The 19,125-nt window shown below is 39.2% G+C and overlaps 2 protein-coding genes across 2 annotated transcripts; both read right to left on the bottom strand.

The window, feature by feature from the left end:
• Positions 1 to 541: 541 nt before the first annotated feature.
• LOC139621159 (uncharacterized) lies at positions 542 to 11,721 on the bottom strand. Its single transcript, XM_071477461.1, has 7 exons — positions 11,399 to 11,721; positions 8,663 to 9,013; positions 8,101 to 8,271; positions 4,856 to 4,951; positions 4,453 to 4,490; positions 4,175 to 4,342; positions 542 to 1,050 (listed from the first exon to the last, which is right to left on the bottom strand). Exons 1-7 carry the CDS (start codon positions 11,433 to 11,435, stop codon positions 859 to 861), a joined length of 1,053 nt encoding a protein of 350 aa, XP_071333562.1. The 5' UTR covers positions 11,436 to 11,721; the 3' UTR covers positions 542 to 858.
• A 653-nt stretch (positions 11,722 to 12,374) lies between these two features.
• LOC139621165 (uncharacterized) lies at positions 12,375 to 19,093 on the bottom strand. The gene is made up of 6 exons (XM_071477469.1): positions 18,543 to 19,093; positions 16,768 to 17,115; positions 16,239 to 16,376; positions 15,523 to 15,627; positions 15,405 to 15,445; positions 12,375 to 14,283 (listed from the first exon to the last, which is right to left on the bottom strand). Exons 1-6 carry the CDS (start codon positions 18,577 to 18,579, stop codon positions 14,158 to 14,160), a joined length of 795 nt encoding a protein of 264 aa, XP_071333570.1. The 5' UTR covers positions 18,580 to 19,093; the 3' UTR covers positions 12,375 to 14,157.
• Positions 19,094 to 19,125: the final 32 nt, after the last annotated feature.

The following is a 19,125-nucleotide window of genomic DNA, read 5'->3' as shown; positions in this document are numbered from 1 at the left end:
AGTGTTATCTTCATTTTAGATGTCAAAAGGGTTTTGTGGCTTCCGCTGTTTTCTTTTCTGTGGGAAACGGGTCCAAATGGCTCTTTGAGTGTTTAAGGTTGCTGACCCCTGACTTAAATTATATTTTAAAACACACACACTCACACACACACACACACAACCCCTGTAGAACACAGTGTTACTACTAACAGTTGGTGTTAGAGGTAAAAAAAGAAAAATTATTATTCTACAGCATTGCTGTAAGTTAGTGGGCTTGGTCATGTCGAAGTTAGTTTTTTAAAACAGTCCCATTTGTGAAGGGCAGAGACGTACAAAAGAATGACCCTCAATAATGGCTGTGTCCTCTACTGATATTTATCTACACTTAGAAAAAAAGAAAACTTTCTCACTGTCCTTCTTTATTTTATTTTATTTATTGGGCTAATCACTACAAAATTTCACTCTTTCTAAAATTTCATCTTTCAGTCCTTCTCTTTTTAAATAAGTTAAATAAGTAAGAGTGGGTCTTTACAGATTCACAGCAGCTGGCTGCTGTGCAGAAACTGATTTTGAGGTCTGGATTTTCCGAAGTGACTACGACAGTGTGAAGCCCAAATAACTGGCTTAACAGTAACTTTAACAAAAAATAACTTACTTCATTAACTTAAACCAAGATATTAATGAGCTTAACTGAAAGTCTAAGTAGTGAGAGTAGCTGTGACCTGAAGCGAACTGTTGTTACAGCACAGTTACAAGTGAGAGTGCTATGACTTGTCATAGGACGCCAGAAGAAAAAAACCCGAACAAACATATTTTTGAATGTGAACTCATTCAAACCACTCTGTTGTGAATGTGGCAGCGGCAGTGTTGAAGCTGCTGCTAATGCAAAGCGACAGTAGAGTAGAGAGAAGACGAAGTGTCAGTGGCTTGGCTGGCAGGGCTCATGCCTACCCGAGGCACAGAGTACACAACAGCATCAGCGTGAGCAGGGGGGGCGCTGTGGGGCGAGGAGGCTGCGCTGTTGAGAAAACGCACGTCAGAGTAGGTGACTTTACTGGAGTTGTCTTCCGTCTGAAAGAAAACAGGTAAAAAATTGTCACTGTCTGACTGATTCAGTCTTAATGACAGCTTAAAGGAGCTGCTTGTAAGTTTTGCTATTGCTACAACGTTAGCATCAACAGCTGTTTATTTACCAGTCTTAGCGCAAGCTTCAGTCACTGTTGTGTTTACAAGACAAGAGGTTATGATATGTCCTCTGAGCAGCGCTATGTCTTCAGGGCAGACTGGACGACACATTTACTCAGTATCGGAAAGTGATTGAAGCAAAACAAGAAGGTTTCTTTCCACCTCTGGAGACGGCTCTGGGTGAGTAAGGGAATGAAGTTTGATGTTGAACTCATGGTTGTTTCTTGACTGATAGGTAAACGGCTGCCAATGCTAACAGTGGCTATGTAGCAATAGCAAAGCTTACAAATAGCTCCTTTAAGGCTTTCATTCTTGTTTTTACACACGCACATAACCCACACAGCCCCAAAGAGTCTCAAAAGATGACTTGATGTTTTTTTACCTTGCGCACATGGTTCTAATATGGATCTAATATTTTAGCACACGCATTTTAAAAATTACAAAAATTATTTAAACACCCAAAGCCCACATTCTATCTTTTCTTGTATCCATTGTTTTCTTTGTATTGTTCATATTTTAGAAGTAAATGCACAAACTAAACCGAAAATACGAAACTCTGCAGAGGCGTTAGAAACTTCAAACTGCTGATGAGTATAAGTTGAATATACATGGAGATGCAGTGATGGAAAACACCCATTCCTCCACTAAGTGAAAAAAAGTTCAGCAGTGTCTGTGACAGTTGGATGATTTATGGCTTATATTATTGGCTGATATCTTAATGGAGATAAATCATTATTAGCAAATATGTCGGACAATATTATAGTAATTACAATTAATTTCAAACCATCAGTGTCTGTGTATTGTGTGCCAAGTTTCCAATGAAGCAATTTCTACCACTGAACTTGCAAAACAGTTGTTAACCACGAGTTTTTACCAGAGAGCTGATGTGAATTATCACAAACTACACATTTCAGGGGATGCGTATCCTCATGTGATGTAAGTCTTAATACCTTAATTGTTTCTCTCTTCAAGTTTTGATATCCTAATTATTTTCATATAAAAAATATGAAACGTTTTAGCTTACACAGCACCTTGTGTAATTTAGGAAAGTCACAAACACACACTTCCCGCTGTCAGGACGGGAGGCTCACTGCTGAAGACGGAAGGTTTTCAAGTTTCCTCTTTTATTTTGTCACATGAGCATCATTTGAGTGGAGGATTAAACTGTCAAACAGGTGAAGTTTACTTTTAACTTCAGATCTATTGTTGAATATTTAGATGAATATGGATTTCAGTGCAGTGGCCTTTCCCTCCTCTTTTTGACCACAACTGAAACAAGCTGTCTCAGACTTTCTCCTCAAGACAACTGAAGCTTGCAGCCTGAGTTTCTATCACAAATCTCTGTGGTTTCTGTCTCTTGAAAGGCAGTAGATTAAATTTATATTATTTTTTTTCTTATTAAACACACTATTAAAGGAAACATTTCTTAGTTTAACATTTTTTGGCCTAGAGAGCAATTACATTTTTAAGTTAATTCTATAATCATATGTAATACAGAGCAACGGGCTGTTGCAGTAAGTTGCTTCTCCATCTTCACAGAATTGTCTGAAACCCATTGAAATAAAAAACAGTAATTGCCTTTTAATCTGAAGCATAAACTACAGCTGTAGACAAAATCTCAAGTAAAAGAAAACCACAGGCTGTTTAAGAACACATTCTTCTAGACACGTCCACTGCTGTACAGCGCAGCTGCGAGGTTCAAGTCTTCAAGTTTTCAGCTATTGGGTGACGCAAACCTCTCAGGACACAAGCACACATGACATGATATGCCCCTATCCAGTGGAAGAAAGAAAAATGTTTCATTATCCTCTCAAAAAAATTACGTTACTTGGTGTTCTAACTTACTGTGATAATGATGTACGAGTGTATTTCACAGTAAATTAAAAAAAAAAAAAAAAAAAACTTCATCTCATATACAAGTCCTAAGGTGAGAGCAGCAGAAACAGGAAATGACGCGTGACATGATCTGGTCGGCAGCCTCGGGGCTGCAGCTCAGCTCGTACAGGAGCGGTTTAGAGTACACAGCTACAATAACCACAAGACTGTCCTCGTGTGAAAAACGAGCCCATAGATCGTTTGTGCAGCAGGTTATTATGATCTTTAGTTGGATTTTCCTGTTAAGCGAAATCTAGTGGTCATAGTAATGATGACAGGAGCAAAGGGAAAAGTGCGGTGACGTAGTTTAGAGAGCAACAAAGTCCACGTCAGGAGGGAAACACAGGAACATCATATAATCCAGCCGTGTTTGATTCCCATGTGAAAGTAGCAGTTTATGTTGTTTCTGTCATCCATGACCATTGCACAAAGTTAACTACGTTATTATTATTATTACTGTAACCATGACAACAAATTTAAGTAAATCAAATTAAGGAAGTATTATTTCACCTGAGACCTCAACCTTTTCCTGTATCAGGTAGTTTTTGTGCCCTAAACCTAACCAACCCAGAACATCATTCCTTATCATTGCATCCATAGTGATGAAGGTCCTGCACACTGCTATCAGTACAGTCTGCATGTTTATTGTTGTTACCATGACAACCAAGGTTCGATTGTCACCATAGGAGGAGACACCCCTGTGGGTCGTATCAGAGGGATGAATGAAAAGACCTGTGTGGTTGCTCAGGTTGGGCGACTTGTTGGGTAAGCCCCACGGGGAAAAATATGCAGTCAGCCACAACCTGCACTGATTAAAGCTAAACTTTAAGACACAGTACTGAAATGTGTTTGCAACACTATGCCTCCATTTATCGAGCTGGCAGTTAGTTTGGGATCATATAAAAGACAAGTCGGCAGGAGAAGGCGAAACTTTGGACTATGAAATGCAACAAATGGCTATTTCCTGAAGGTAATTCTTCACATTTGGCCTGCATGACAGTAAAGTTACATTTTTATTTGTTAGACAAACCACACCACAAAGTCTGCATCCAACTGAACAGTTTGTTGTGGATGAAATCTACATGAATCATTTCCTGATCCCAAAGTTAAAAATCCTGCTGCAGGTTTTCCTTACTTTGTTGCGAGACATCGCTGCAGTGGCAGTGGCCAAGCTGTAGTCGTCTGTGGTTTCAACTTTGTTTGGTTTGGTGTATTTGGGGCAGGTGTAAACCACAGACATTTCCACAGGAGGAGCTCTGCTCCGTCTCTCCTCCTCCCTGATATCCTCATACACTCTGTTGTCCTGCAGGAGGAGGAGAGGGGTTTGCTTTGTATCTACATCAGCTGTAAATGATGTAGATTACTGTAAAACTGTAAAAGATGCTGAGATGTGCCAAATTTACTCAAACTCACCTTAGTGACATTGGCGTACACAGTCTCTTCAGGAGGTTCTGAAAAACACACAGTTCAGAGGATCAGGATGAGTTCAGGTTGTGACATTGATCTTTCATCACAGAGGTGTGGAGACGTTTCTCATAAAAACATTCAGAGAATAACAAGAAATGTTGAGGAAGCCGTTTCTTGTAACCACAAGAAAATTACATTTTGCCTAGAAAATAAATCGTACTTTTCAAAAGGTGTGTCTTCAAGAAAATACATCAAAAGTGGAATATGGAGTATATTTAACATGTTGTGCATCAATAAACCATTTTTGTGTAGAATATTTGTTCTATACAGAAATATGTGAAAGTTTGCTTGAGGCAGTTAACAAGTGAAAATGTGTGTGTGTGTGTGTGTGTGTGTCCTATAGCCTTACCTGTGGATTTCCTGTTCCTGTTCCTGCAGAATATCAGCACAGTCACTGATAATACGATGATCATGAAAGCCAGGATCAGACCCGCATACAGCACAACTGTGGTGGCAGAACAAGTTGGTTTTTCTCTGACACTTTCAGGTTCATTATAAAATACTGTGTTTCTGGGATCCTGGTACATGTGGGACTGTTCATGCTGTCAAACTAATATTAATATCAACTACATATTTAAATCATTAATTCATTACTTTAAAACAAAAAAATATTTTAAACATCACACACATCTATGTGCTTGCATACAAACAGTATATAGATTTACACATTCACAAAAACACACACATTAAAAAACAAACATCCACATATCCTACCATGCACACTTCAGATTAGCATTTTTAATAACATAGACCTGGTTTATAATTTAACCGTCTTTCTCAGTCAGTATCTAAGATATAAATCTGTAGGTGGTCATAGTAGCGTCACATGTTACACAACACATTAATACTTTACTTTATACTAACCAATAAACTGAAGAAGGAATAAGATGAAACAACTTTAAACAGGGAGGGAAAGAGACTGGTCATGCTCATCAAACATGGGTGTGGGAGCCTTCAAAGCAGCAAATGTCAGAAAGAGACAGATCTACTGTGTTTCACTTCCTCACTGCATCAAACTATTTTACAACTACTGTAGTTACTCACATGCTGTTCTATAAATAATATAACAAGCCCTGCCCACTTCCAGGTTAGTTTTTGTTTGAACAGGGGCCGGTTCCACAAAGATATTTTAGACCGTTCTGTGGTGTTAGCCAAGCCTTTGATTTTATCAAAGTGTGCAATGACACTTACTGCCCTCCGCCCCCCGGCTACCTCCGAACCACTCAGGCATCCATACCAGAAACAGCCCTGGGTTAAAACAGTGCAGGGCTGCATCAGTAGAAACACTGTGTTCATGTTACAGAGTTATCTACCGGGAATGTCACGTTGCACTGCAGGAAAAGCTGAACCTCATTCAAGTTTCCATGGTAACAATCGGCGACACCTGCGAACCAGTGGCACTAAATCGTCGAACACGTCCTCGCTGCTAGTGGCCGTGGCGATTAACGCAGGAATATGACACAGGAGAGTCATGTTCATGTTGCTTCTATTACTCATGACCGTTCAACGAAGTTAACCATGTTGTTATTATTGTAACCATGACAACAAAGGAAGTCTAATGTAGGAGGAAGTACTTATTTTTACCGAAACCAAAACCTTTTGCTAAATCTAACCAAGCCATGACCGTTTATTCATCAAACTCATTGGAAGGATGAGCCAGGGAAGAACCGACTAAATTTTGGAGCTGGTCCAGTTAAAGGGACGGATCCAGTTTTTTTTCTTTAACACTTTCTTAAACATTGAGATTTTGTCAATTTCTCGGGAAATTGTTAAAAAAGATTAAAAGCTGAAAAGATAATACAGCAACTTTCAGGTAAACAATTGCAGAAACCAAACCCTGTAATGTTGATGGTGGGCCCAGGTGGGCTTGTGCTGGAAGAAAAGCTAAGGGTGGTGACTGTTTCATTGTGACATCACAAAGTTACCAAAGTCCTGACAGCTCATTTTAAGGCTCAGTTTCTGAATACAGGCTGTGTGCATTTCTCTGTGGACTGAGGGTTTGATACTTTCACAGTATTAATATAGAACCCAGACCTGCTTTGTAATCACAAACACATGGATATCTACCTTCTATGGGACCTTTAATGATGTTCAGATCTATGACTCTGTGCAGTTTGGTGCAGATCCAGACACTAATCTCAGTCTCACAGACATGTGTAGGATTGTTTGGCCTTGGTGAAGGTGTTGCGCTCTACTGAGTACAATTCCAGTTCTTTCATTAAGTTTCTTTCTTTTGTCTTTTTTTCTTTATCCTTTTTGTGAAAGGGAATCGTATCTTCTTCTGTACTTGCTGGTAAAACCTGAACTCATCCTCATTTTGGTGAGAATGGTTCACTTAGCAATCAACGACTACAGCTCACACGAGGCTTCAACAGGGCCCCTCTGTGTGTAACTGATACGAGATGATGATGATGTTGTTGCGTTTGTTGTGTCACTGTTGTTTCTTTACATCTGCAGAGACAGAAGTGCAATAGGCCAAAAGTCCACATCTGACAAACCACAGTGATTAGTTAATATTCCCTCCAGTCTTTATCTCTCACCAACTTCTCTTGTATGTAGGAAGTCAGTCAAGTTCTCATTCCGCTGTTGACGCACAGGGTTGTAAAGTAACTGAGTACATTTACTCAAGTACTGCATTTGAATATAATTTACTTGTGCTCTATTTGTGTATTTCCATTTGATGCCACTTTGCACTTCTTCTTCACTACATTGCAAAGGGAAACACTTTATTTTTTGTTACACTACATTTATTTGATGACATTAGAAACTTACTCCACACTATTACTTACTTATACTTGCTCTAAATATTTAATATTTTATCCTTGTCCTTCTTTACAGCAGTTTTAAATACCTTGTTCTCAACCATCCGCAACATTGAAATGTCTTTTATATGTTAATGTATCAGTAATAATAATCCATTACCAGTGTTTTTACTCAAGAACTGCACCCAAGTACACTTTTGAGTTTCTCGTACTTGAGTATTTCAATTTTCTGTTACTTGTACTTCTACAACTCAGAGGAAGATATTATATATGTTGATTTATAACTTTAGGTAATTCGCCGTCTCAGATTAATTATACAAAATACAATCACCAAATAAATGATGATGTATTTTTATAGATTAAAACAAGGCAACATAAAGGTATTGATCCCCAGTGGTAGACTGACATGCTAGCAGTAGGTAGCATTAAGTAACTGAAATTAGCTCCACCTATATCACCTACAAAATTATTGCTGTGCAGATTAATGGATTAATAATTACAATCTAATGAAATAATAAACCTGTTCTGCACCATGAGTATGTTAACTTGTAATGCTTTAAGTACACGTTGATGTTGATACTTGTACTTACTTGTAACAGTATTTCTGCGCTGTGGTGTTGAAGTCTTTGTGTCTTTTATGACTGATGGACCTGAGACTCATACAATAAATACACTTGCACATGAAATGCACATCTACACACAGGCACAGTTAGACAGCACACGTGGTTGGCATCTTCTCTACAGCAACAGCAGCTGAGGAGAATGGTCAAGTTTATGTGCTGCATGAGAAACACTATATTTATTAAGAAAGACCTTTGAATATGTATCATACCTGAACCTCCAGGTGATGCCTCAGGCTGCTTGGTGGTTTCAGGGGCTGATGAAAATGAGGAGCTTCCTACACTGGAGCTTAAACTCTGTGTTGTAGTTGTTGGTGTGGAGGATGATGGGAGTGATGTTGGCAAAGGTCGTAGAGTCGATTTTGGTTTTGAAATGGTCGGAGCTGTGAACAATGACACAATCAGAAACTGATATAAATAAATCCTGATGATAGGCTGCTTTCCTCCTGATGTTACAGACTGTTTGAGAAAACTGAGGCTGAATTTTACTGAAATGACTCAATCATCTGCAAACAGTCAAACACTTGTTCATCGTTACAACACTGGGTTAAGCAGGTTAACTGTCTGCTTCATTAATATTCAGATAAAACTGTGTCTGCATGTGAGTAACTGATTGTTATATTGAGCTTTTACCAAAGTTCACAGTCATGAAAATAAGCAGCATTCACTTTTTCAACATATCAGGTTATTAGAAACAGAAGTAGCTGTCAGGGAACAGTGAAAGTTTCTTCACACCTCCAGAGACATGAAGGAACATTTCCAGTAGAAACTCACCATCTACGACTGTGATCTTAAACTCCTTGTATCCATCTGGACCAAGAGTTCTTTCCAAACCACAGCTGTACCGTCCAGAGTCAGACTTGTTCAGCTGTGTGATGGTCACATACACAAGTGTAGACTTTGCTGGAAAAAATCCCTCTTCATATTCAATGCTGTATCTGCCTCTCTGGGATCTGACACCTTCTGTTTCAATGAGAATGCCTTGTTTTCTACATTCCTCCTTACAGAAGAACTTTTTCCTTCCAGAGAAGTTAAATGAGCATTTGACTGTGATGTTTCCTCCTTCAGTTCCTGTAAGGACGCCTCTTCCTGCATTGAAGACCTTAGTCTCAACGTCTTGCAGCGCTGTTGGAAAGATGAACAATCAGTTACTATTTTCCAGTCAGATTCTGCAGTCTGATGATAATAATTCCTGCTTCACATTTACACAGAGGCACAGTGAGAGACGCCCACGTTCACCAGACAAACACAATTGGATTCGGTTTTGATTTTGTCAAAAAAAGTTTCACACTTTAACTGTAATTAATGTCGACAATTCAAAAAGATTCAACAACAAAACTGGTTCCAATGAACTGATTCCAGAGTTTGATAAAACTGAATTTTACTGCTCAGCAGGTTCAGCCTGATAATCAGACTCACTCCAGGTGAACTGCACCTCACCTGGAGAGCAGGTAAGAGCAGGTGGGGGCAGCAGGGGGCAACAAGCTGCAGTCAAGACAGAGAGTTTCCTGTAGCCTTCACAGTCTGAACAGGAAGTCACAGAAACTCTCACGTCCTGTTCTGTCTGATCCCTTTTTAATAAAATTTTAATCCGACTAATCTCTTCAGCTTGTAATTGTTCTTTTAATGATGATTTTGTACAAATGGTAGCTGTTTGAACCTGATCTGTATTTATGGTTTAAACCTGCATGGCTCAAATATTTGACATGAAAACTTGAAAACTGGCTGAAATGCTCAGGTACAGCATCATTTTACTGCTGTGTATAAATTAGCTGACATGAAACTACAGAAATAAATTTAAAACATGGGCGAGGAGAGGAACACTGGACACAAGTTTTCATTATTGATCTGTCAGAAATTTAGACTGTCAGGGCGTCACATCTGTAATAGAAAGTAATACATCTGTCTTCGGTCACCACCAATCATTTAATGTTTAATGTTACAGTAAAGCTTCATAGCGCAAAGTCAAATTAATAAAATCAAAATCTTTCCAATTAAACCAAAAAAAATTTCGATAAAACATCATGTTGTCGATCAAACATCTAAAGCAAACCACGTTTCCCATCATGCCTTGAGGCCTTGCAGTCGGTGGCTAATTTATTTTGTCTTAACCAATCAGTATCATCTGTCCTGCTGTCCACACAGAAGCTCTGACAGCAGCTGCTAAGAGCAGTTAACAGCCACAAAATTTAAAAAATAAGACAAAAGAAAAAATATCTACAGAGTAAGACTTGTTATTTCTGTAAGTTTACGACCAGCACAGCTGCATCTGTCTGATCCAAGCTTGTCACCATTTTTGTGATTGTTCATGAATTTAGCCAGGTAGCTAACTAACGACGTCCTTTTCATCAGTTTGTTGCCTCTTTTCACGTGAAATGAGGTTTTTGATGTGTTGTTTCGAGGACTGTCACTCGATTCAAATATTTCATCGCACTTTTTAAAAAATCTGTTCTAAATGTACCTTAACGGGATATTTTTCAAGTTTTTAATACTCTTATCAACATGGGAGTGGACGAATATGCTAGGACGCACTCATTCCCTGGATCCTGCAGACTGACAGCAAACACTCTCACACAATGTTACTGAGTCTAATCTCACATGGGGAAAATGAGGCTCACGAAACCATCCCCTTCTACTAAGTGGGATCAAACAGGGAGATACAAAAAGTAAATTAAAACAAACAATAAGCATGAAACAGTGGGGAGTGTAATACAGAACTAGGACTCAGCCTATATAGTGCAGTTAGGCTAAAGCTTATACTCCAGTTTCTGAGGCTATACTTCTGTCTCTTTAGCAACGGGGGCGGGTCGAAGGTCATAATCGCAAGTCAAAGAAATGAGTGGCTTTAAAAGGACTTTGTGTTAATTCGTTATTATCGCGTTAACTTTCACAGCTTTAGTTGTTTCATATCCACAGTTCTCAGTTTGACCACAGGGCTGCTGATTGTGGTTTAGTGCTGCAGCACTGTTCCTCTCAGCCCGTTTGAGAAGAATGATGAATTGTTTTCTCTCCTCAGTTTGAGTTGAACTGTGAGCAAACAGCCACTGAACAAAAGCAGGTGGCTCTGACTCTGTGTAGGTTTATTCTGGTTGCAACTTGCAGCTTACGTGTTGTCTTCGTTGCAGAATCTAATAGAGACAGAGTTTCCTGTGTTGTGAAGCCAGTAGTGTCTCAGCCACAGTCAAGCTGATGCAACACAATTATAACTGTTCTACAACAGTATTAATACAACAAAATGATCGTATAAAACCTAAACAAGTAGAAGGAAAGACTTGATTGCAGATACAAAGTGAAGATTATTTCTGGGAGAAAGTGAAACAGATACAGAAAATGTAATTTGCAGATTGTTGGGCTGAAAGAAAACTTTTTATGTAAATGGTACAACAGCAAGAGATAATCCAGTAACTCATCTCTGTCTCTTAAAACTGAAAGATGAGAAAATTCTCATTAATAAACTGTACAGAAAAAAATCAGGTGGTAAAAAGACTCAATGAGTGTGAGCGTACTCACTGAGAAAGAAGCAGATCAGAGTGTGATGGACTTTCATGTCTGAGGCTCTGATGGTGTAATGCTGCCTCTCCTCCTCCTTCACTGGTGAACCAGGAACTTCTCACTTCTCTAAATCGTCACTGAAATAAGAAGTCCCTCCTCCAAACGCAACACGCATCTCTCTTCCCTCTCTGGTCAACCACTTTAAAAAAAAATGCACACTATGTAAATTTCTGCCTCTAGGGGTCTCTCAATGAAAGCAATCCATCCATCCTCACACAAATGTATTACCTTCTGGGTTTACAAGTACCTGTTCCCTCCAAAATAATGTAATAAACACAATAAAAATGGTTGATGGTTCACATATAAATCTAAAATTAACCTCAAAATTAAATATACAAATCACACTAATTCGATCCCTTAAACAGATTCCTTTAAAATAAATATTTGACACCTGTAAGATAAGTGATGATATGATAGAATAATGACAATCAAGCCTCCTGTGAGCTCCAGGAGCGTTTAGTTTCTTTGAGTATGTTCTTCTTTCTTTTTTTGCCTGTTGCTCCATCTACTTCCAAACCAACCTGGACTGAGGACCAGCCTCAGACCTTTTTACACATCAGCCCCGTCAGCCTCCACACCAACAACAACACAGAGTTTAAGAAGAAGCTCCACACGTTCAGCATCTTCCACCGAGCAGCAGCAAACTGAGACGACAGCTGGAGGTTCAGGTACATTTACATGTTCAACTCCAGTGTTCCTCAGCGTGGAACAGACAAGCAGGAGTGTATTAGTATTATGAGTTCACGTAACTGTTCCTGTCAGCTGAATAAACAGTTTGACCGACTCTAAAACAATATTAGAGCGTCTGAGGCGCCCTCTAGTGCCCTGACGTGGGTTTAGTCCACTCCTGCAGTGGTGTGGACAAAACAGTGATGTGGAAGACTTCAAAACTTAACAAAATAAAATCAGACTAAAAAAACTCATTGTACTGAAATTTCACTGTGACAAACAGTTGATGAGAAAGTGAGAACACCAACTTCTCCAACTGTACATTTTTAAATGTCTGTGTTCAGTCTGAAACACAGCACAAGCTGATGACAAGAAGAGCTTCCTCTCAACACAAGCCGACACACAGTCGTTTGATCACATCTCAACATAGAATCTGACATTTCTAAGTCAAACAAAAGCAACACACTCAAAAACACAGAAAAGAAATAATAAGTCTTTGCTCAGCACCAGTGAGAAGATCCCTGACCCCTGACCCCTGACCTCTGATCCCTGAACTCTCTGACCTCATAATTTCCTTGTTTTTTGTTTGTTTTTTTTACTTAAATCTTATGCTGGTTGAAGTGGTTTATTTACAGTACATAGTCTGTTATCATCAGCCAGTCTCTAAGACGTTCACAGGAAAGTGGAATAGACTTCATATCAATTGTAGCCAGTTAATCTAAAGTTGCATTGTGGGTAACATAAGCGCCAGGATTAGACAAGGAAGAAGAACATGTGGAGTGAAAGAAACAGTTTCTCTGGTTCTGCTGCATCAATTATAATTTCATCTTTTTTAGATACAGTTCATCATGAGTGCGACTCTGTTACAGGAGGACAAAACTAAAATCAGTGGAGCAAATTCTCAACAACAGATGAGACGCAGGAACCGCACAGTAACCAGTGAAACAGTAATCAATTAAAAAAAGCACATAACATTGTAATAACAATGAGATGATAAAAGAACAGTTTGGAACAGTATTTGGTTTTCAGTCTGCTGCCATTGTTGCTGCTTTTAAATCAATCGATAAAGCACATATATACAGAGACACCTTCACGTCTGAATAGATTCATTGTTTCTCTTATGTCCTGTTGTCATCTGATGGCTTCTTTTCACTAGTTACATTTTTGTCTTTTTATTTTGAGCCTTTTTACATCCATGTAGTTATTATAGAACTGGGGCAGGTTGCACAAAACACCTTCAGTTTTCTACTTCAGCGGGGCACTTAGGGTTTAATTCCTCCTTAGCTGAGGGACTTACTTAAGGGTGTTGCACGGAGTCTCTTAAAAGGTTTCCTTAGTTATTGAAAAAAGTTGAGGTATTTGCAGCAGTGAAAGATTTCACAGCAGTAAAGTTCTACTGCATCATTGAGGGCGTCTCCTGGTCTAAAACACTCTTCTTCATTTATCACCTGAAACTCAGCCTGGTTGAGTTCAGACAGAGTCAGAGGTACTTTTAGTTTTTTCCTTAGTTTGGTCAGTAAGGTCTTTTGTTTAACTGACTTTCACTGATTTATTAAGTTTAAGACTAAGATAAGGAGAAAACCCTATATACTTAAGTGAATATTTTAAAGAAACCTTAAGGGAAGATTTAAGGGTGTTTGTGCAAAGCTGTTTTGTGCAACTGGCGTCTGTATCTTCTTGCTGTGCTTAATTTTTCTGAAATTTTAATTCATGTTTCTTCTGTAAGGAAATATTAACTATATGCTGCGGCTCTCTGTATCAATATTGTCACTCAAAACCAAACATTCACACCCCCCAGAGAACATTAATGTGGGGGCGATGTCACTACAGAAAAATAGATCCCACTACAGCTGCAACTATTAGTTAATTGACAGAAAACCAACTATTTTAATAATTAAATGATAGTTTTAGTCATATTTTTAAACAATCATGTCAAACATTTCCTGGTTGCAGCATCTCAGAAGTGATTTCAAGTCTTATTATGCCCTGACATCAAAACATGAACCAGCACAATGACAGAATCCAGGTCTAAACCCAGACAGAGTGATTCATGTTGGGACTACATGAGTGAGTGTACAGTAGATTTGGTCGTGGTCCCTGGTGGCTGGATGGAGGCTCTGGTAGGTGGAGTCTTCATATGTAGAGGCTGGAGGCCAGTTCTCTTCGATCACATACTGAAGTAAAAAGAAACAACAGCAATGTTACTGACTTGACCGGAAAGTGCACAGCTTTGCATATAATAGCTAAGAAATTGCAGGAGCTGTTTACATGCACCAGGTTTGATCAGAGCGGAAGCAGAAGTTGCGTATTTGAAGCGTTTGAAATATCTTGTCATGCATGTTGTGGTTTGTGGTATTTCTAAGTAAATTTTGGTTGCTCTGTTTTCTGTTTCAATTTAAGTCCATTAACTGCTGTGAACTACAACACTGCTTCAGTCCCTATTTTTAATCAGTAATAATCAGTTTTTTGGGGGCAGCAAAACAAGCTCTACTCCACACAATGACCCACCATGACGGCATCTACCTGCTATTTGGAGCTCATCAGGTGGTGTACAATGTAATTATGAGACATTTCTACTCAAAACAGCTGCATCTGGACATGAGGTTGATGAGAACAAGGCTCCGTAGAGCCGAGAGGAACTGCACAGTTGGGTGATAATTCTCACCTTCATATTACACACAGCCATCTGACCGAGCGTTAATATAACATCAGTGCAGCTTTAAGGGCTGAAGCTAGCTGGTAAGCATGTTAACTTCAGCAGAAGTGATAGCAAAACAAGAGGGTTGCTTTCCATCACTGGAGACAGTTTGATGCTTAACTTGCAATGTTTCTTCTAGACTGTTAAGTAAACAGTTGTTAATGCAACTGTTGGCTATGTAGCAATTGCAAAACTTACAAGTAGCTCCTTTTAATTCACTATAATCAATATTTTTATGATCACTAATTGTTATGTGACGAGGGTCACTTGTAGTGATGAACCTCCAGAGAACCATCACCTAAATATCCAGCATTGTTTATGTGTCTGGCCTGAAACTTCACTGTTTTGTTTCAGTCTCACTGCTCTCAGTGTTTTCTGCTGCAGTAAGCACCTGAGTCTGTCTCTCTCTCTAAGTAAAAGAAAAAACTATCTGTTGAGACAAAGTTATAAATGAAATGGAGCACTGAACATTCATTTTAAATCAGCTTTTACTAATTACAGGCATTTATATATATTTTCACATTTCCCAGTGCAGTAGCAGAGACAGTAAAGGCCTCGGTGAGAGTAAACAGAGAAAGATGATTTAAAGAAAGTCACCTCATTATTGGTGTGGTCTGAGTTTCCTCTCGTGTTTAAACCTGTAGAAGACAGAAGAGTTTAACTGTTGAAAGTCGTCATTATTAAAAGGTGCAGACAAGGTCGGACAGTAACTCACCCCAAGAGTCTTTCATCTTTTTCTTGTAGAGCACCAGCAAAACAACAGCCAATAGGATGACAACAATCACAACGGGGACACATACAACCAAAACCAGGAAGAAACCTGGAAGAGAGACGAGAGGAGAGAGGTGAAGACAAGAGGATGAAAATTATTCTTCTTGTTGCAGGAAATACTTCAGAAGCTTCAGAAAGTATTCACACCATCAAATCAGAGGAGAGAGATCAGAGGAGTGGCTCTGAGTTGCTCTTATGATTGGCTGGCTTTTTTCTGAGTGATCGAGGGCAGTGACTGTTTCGTTGTGACATCACAAAGTTCCAGAAGTCCCGTCAGCTTGTTTTAAGGCTCAGTGTCTGAATACAGGCTGTGTGCATTTCTCTGTGGACTGAGGCTTTGATACTTTCACAGTATTAATAAAGAACCTAGAGCTGCTTTATAATCAAAAACACATGGACATCTACCTTTATACAATATGGGACCTTTAAAGCACAAAAACAATCTGTGCAGGATGTGTTGAGTTTGTTTCATTGAACATCAACAGTCAACATTTTTTTAAAAGGCAAAGCAGAAAGGATTATTAATTATCATTAATTACTATTTTTTTAGTAAAAGCAGTATTTATTCTTATTGAAAGAGAAGCTGTGGGGAACATTTCATTGCTGTTCATGTTTGTATGCTGAGAAACACGTTGAAACAACTTTGAATATGTATCATACCTGAACCTGCAGGTGATGCCTCAGGCTGCTTGGTGGTTTCAGGGGCTGATGAAGATGAGGAGCTTCCTACACTGGAGCTTAAACTCTGTGTTGTAGTTGTTGGTGTGGAGGATGATGGGAGTGATGTTGGCAAAGGAGCTGTGAACAATGACACAATCAGAAACTGATATAAATAAATCCTGATGATAGGCTGCTTTCCTCCTGATGTTACAGACTGTTTGAGAAAACTGAGGCTGAATTTTACTGAAATGACTCAGTCATCTGCAAACAGTCAAACACTTGTTCATCGTTACAACACTGGATTAAGCAGGTTAACTGTCTGCTTCATTAATATTCAGATAAAACTGTGTCTGCATGTGAGTAACTGATTGTTATATTGAGCTTTTACCAATGTTCACAGTCATGAAAATAAGCAGCATTCACTTTTTCAACATATCAGGTTATTAGAAACAGAAGTAGCTGTCAGGGAACAGTGAAAGTTTCTTCACACCTCCAGAGACATGAAGGAACATTTCCAGGAGAAACTCACCATCTGTGACTCTGATCTCAAACTTATCGTATCCAGTTGGACCAAGAGTTCTTTCCAAACCACAGCTGTACCGTCCAGAGTCAGACTTGTTCAGATGTGTGATGGTCACACAAATAGTTGCTTTTTCTGTAAAGGCTCCTTGGTTGTATTCAATGCTGTATCTGCCTCCCTGGGATCTGACACCTTCAGTTTCAAAGAGAATGTCTTGTTTTCTACATTCATCCTTACAGAGGAACCTCCTCCATCCAGAGAAGAAAAATGAGCATTTGACTGTGATGTTTCCTCCTTCAGTTCCTGTAAGGACGCCACTTCCTGCATTGAAGACCTTAGTCTCAACATCCTGCAGTGCTGTTGGAAAGATGAACAATCAGTTACTATTTTCCAGTCAGATTCTGCAGTCTGATGATAATAATTCCTGCTTCACATTTACACAGAGTCACAGTGAGAGACGCCCACGTTCACCAGACAAACACAATTGGATTCGGTTTTGATTTTGTCAAAAAAAGTTTCACACTTTAACTGTAATTAACGTCGACAATTCAAAAAGATTCAACAACAAAACTGGTTCCAATGAACTGAGTTTGATAAAACTGAATTTTACTGCTCAGCAGGTTCAGCCTGATAATCAGACTCACTCCAGGTGAACTGCACCTCACCTGGAGAGCAGGTAAGAGCAGGTGGGGGCAGCAGGGGGCAACAAGCTGCAGTCAAGATGGAGCTTCTTTCCAATTAAAAAAAAAAAAAAAAGACAAGTTTCTATAAAACATCATATTGTTGATTCAACATCCAAAACAAACCTCCAGTTTCCCATCATGCCCTGAGGCCTTGCAGTCAGTGACTAATTCATTTTGTCTTAACCAATCAGTATCATCTGTCCTGCTGATTTTCAGTCGACACCGACGCTCTGGCAGCAGCTGCTAAGAGCTGTTAACAGCCAAAAGAAAGAAAAGAAAAAAATATACAGAGTAAGACTTGTTATTTCTGTAAGTTTACTACCAGCACAGCTGCATGTCTGATCCAAGCTTGTCACCATTTCTGTGATTTTTCATGAATTTAGCCAGGTAGCTAACTAACGATGATTTCCCAATTCCACTTAACAGGACACCAGACCAGTCTGAGCAGCTGAACACACCGGAGATGTGTTCAGCTGTTTGTTTGTGTTGCTTTGTGTTGCTTTGTGAAGTTTTCTCTCCTCAGCGCAAACTTTTTTGAGTTAACAAAAGAAAGAGGCACTGACTCTGTGTAGATTTATTTTGGTTGTAACTTGCAGCTTACATGTTATCTTTTGGCAGAATCTAATAGAGAGAGAGTTTCCTGTGTTGTGAAGCCAGAAGTGTCTCAGCCACAGTCGGGCTGATGCAACAGAAATATAACTGTACTTCTTCAACAACTTGAATACAACAAAATGTAAATATATAAAACAAATAGCAGAGGAGAAGATTTGATCGCAGATAGAAAATGAAGATTATTTCTAGGCGAAAGTGAAACACGTACAGAAAAGGAAATGTACAGATTGTTGGGCTGAAATAAAACCTTGTGTAAATCCTCCCCTACAGAAGATAATCAAGTGACTCATCTCTGTCTCTGAACATCATGTTTAACCACAGAAACCAACATGAAAGACTGAGATGGTTAAAAATGGAGAAAGACTGAAATGAGATGTGATGAAAACACTGATGATTGAAACTGAAACATCAGGAAAATCTTAATGTTCAACTCGAAATATAGAAAAAAATTAGGTGGTAAAAAGAGTGAGTGAAGATGAGCGTACTCACTGAGAAAGAAGCAGATCAGAGTGTGATGGACCTTCATGTCTGAGGTGCTGCCTCTCTTCCCTCTTCACTGGTGAATAAGGAACTTCTCACTTCTCTAAAATGACCCTCATTAAAACGAAGAGTCATCCAAACACAACACACACTCAACTCGTCTCCTCCCCTCCGCATCAAACATTTCTTCAAGTGCAGAGTCTATTATATGCAGGATTATTTGTGATTCTGACATTTAAACTGTGCTTTGGCGTAACGAAAGGTCCCATGCTTTACACTACTCTACTCTCTGAGGCTCATTTTTAAAAACACGTCATTAAGGTGACGTTGTAAAGTAACTTGAGATCATAAGAGGTGTTTTCCTCACCGCCACTGGCATCAATGCAGTCAGCTTCTTCCGGTTTGGATTCCTTCAGCGTTCATCATTCAGGAGGTTTTTACTGGGAGCCAGATTATCCTCAGAGGTCCATGTATTGCACACTGTTTCTGAGACGCCATGAGCTGAGTTTAGACTGGAACGATGGGACCTTTTGGGTCCCATAACTGAGGTAACTACCATGAAGTTTAACCCATTTAAAGGAAAACTATTACA

The sequence above is a fragment of the Trachinotus anak genome, unplaced genomic scaffold (genome assembly GCF_046630095.1).
Source record: "Trachinotus anak isolate AG129_WGS33_773 ecotype Australia unplaced genomic scaffold, CSIRO_AGI_Tana_v1 ptg000004l, whole genome shotgun sequence".
Classification (NCBI taxonomy): domain Eukaryota; kingdom Metazoa; phylum Chordata; class Actinopteri; order Carangiformes; family Carangidae; genus Trachinotus; species Trachinotus anak.
The sequence above is the reverse complement of the archived record's forward strand: the minus strand, read 5'-3'. Positions and strand labels throughout refer to the sequence as shown.

Coding starts and splice junctions, on each gene's coding strand:
- LOC139621159 (XM_071477461.1), bottom strand. CDS start 11,435: ATGAAAGTCCATCACACTCTGATCTGCTTCTTTCTCA. Junction 8,272..8,662: donor TAAGATCACAGTCGTAGATG/GTGAGTTTCTAC, acceptor CATTGTTCACAG/CTCCGACCATTTCAAAACCA. Junction 4,491..4,855: donor CAGGAACAGGAAATCCACAG/GTAAGGCTATAG, acceptor TGTGTTTTTCAG/AACCTCCTGAAGAGACTGTG.
- LOC139621165 (XM_071477469.1), bottom strand. CDS start 18,579: ATGAAGGTCCATCACACTCTGATCTGCTTCTTTCTCA. Junction 15,628..16,238: donor GGCATCACCTGCAGGTTCAG/GTATGATACATA, acceptor TCTCTCTTCCAG/GTTTCTTCCTGGTTTTGGTT. Junction 14,284..15,404: donor CAGACCACACCAATAATGAG/GTGACTTTCTTT, acceptor TTTTTACTTCAG/TATGTGATCGAAGAGAACTG.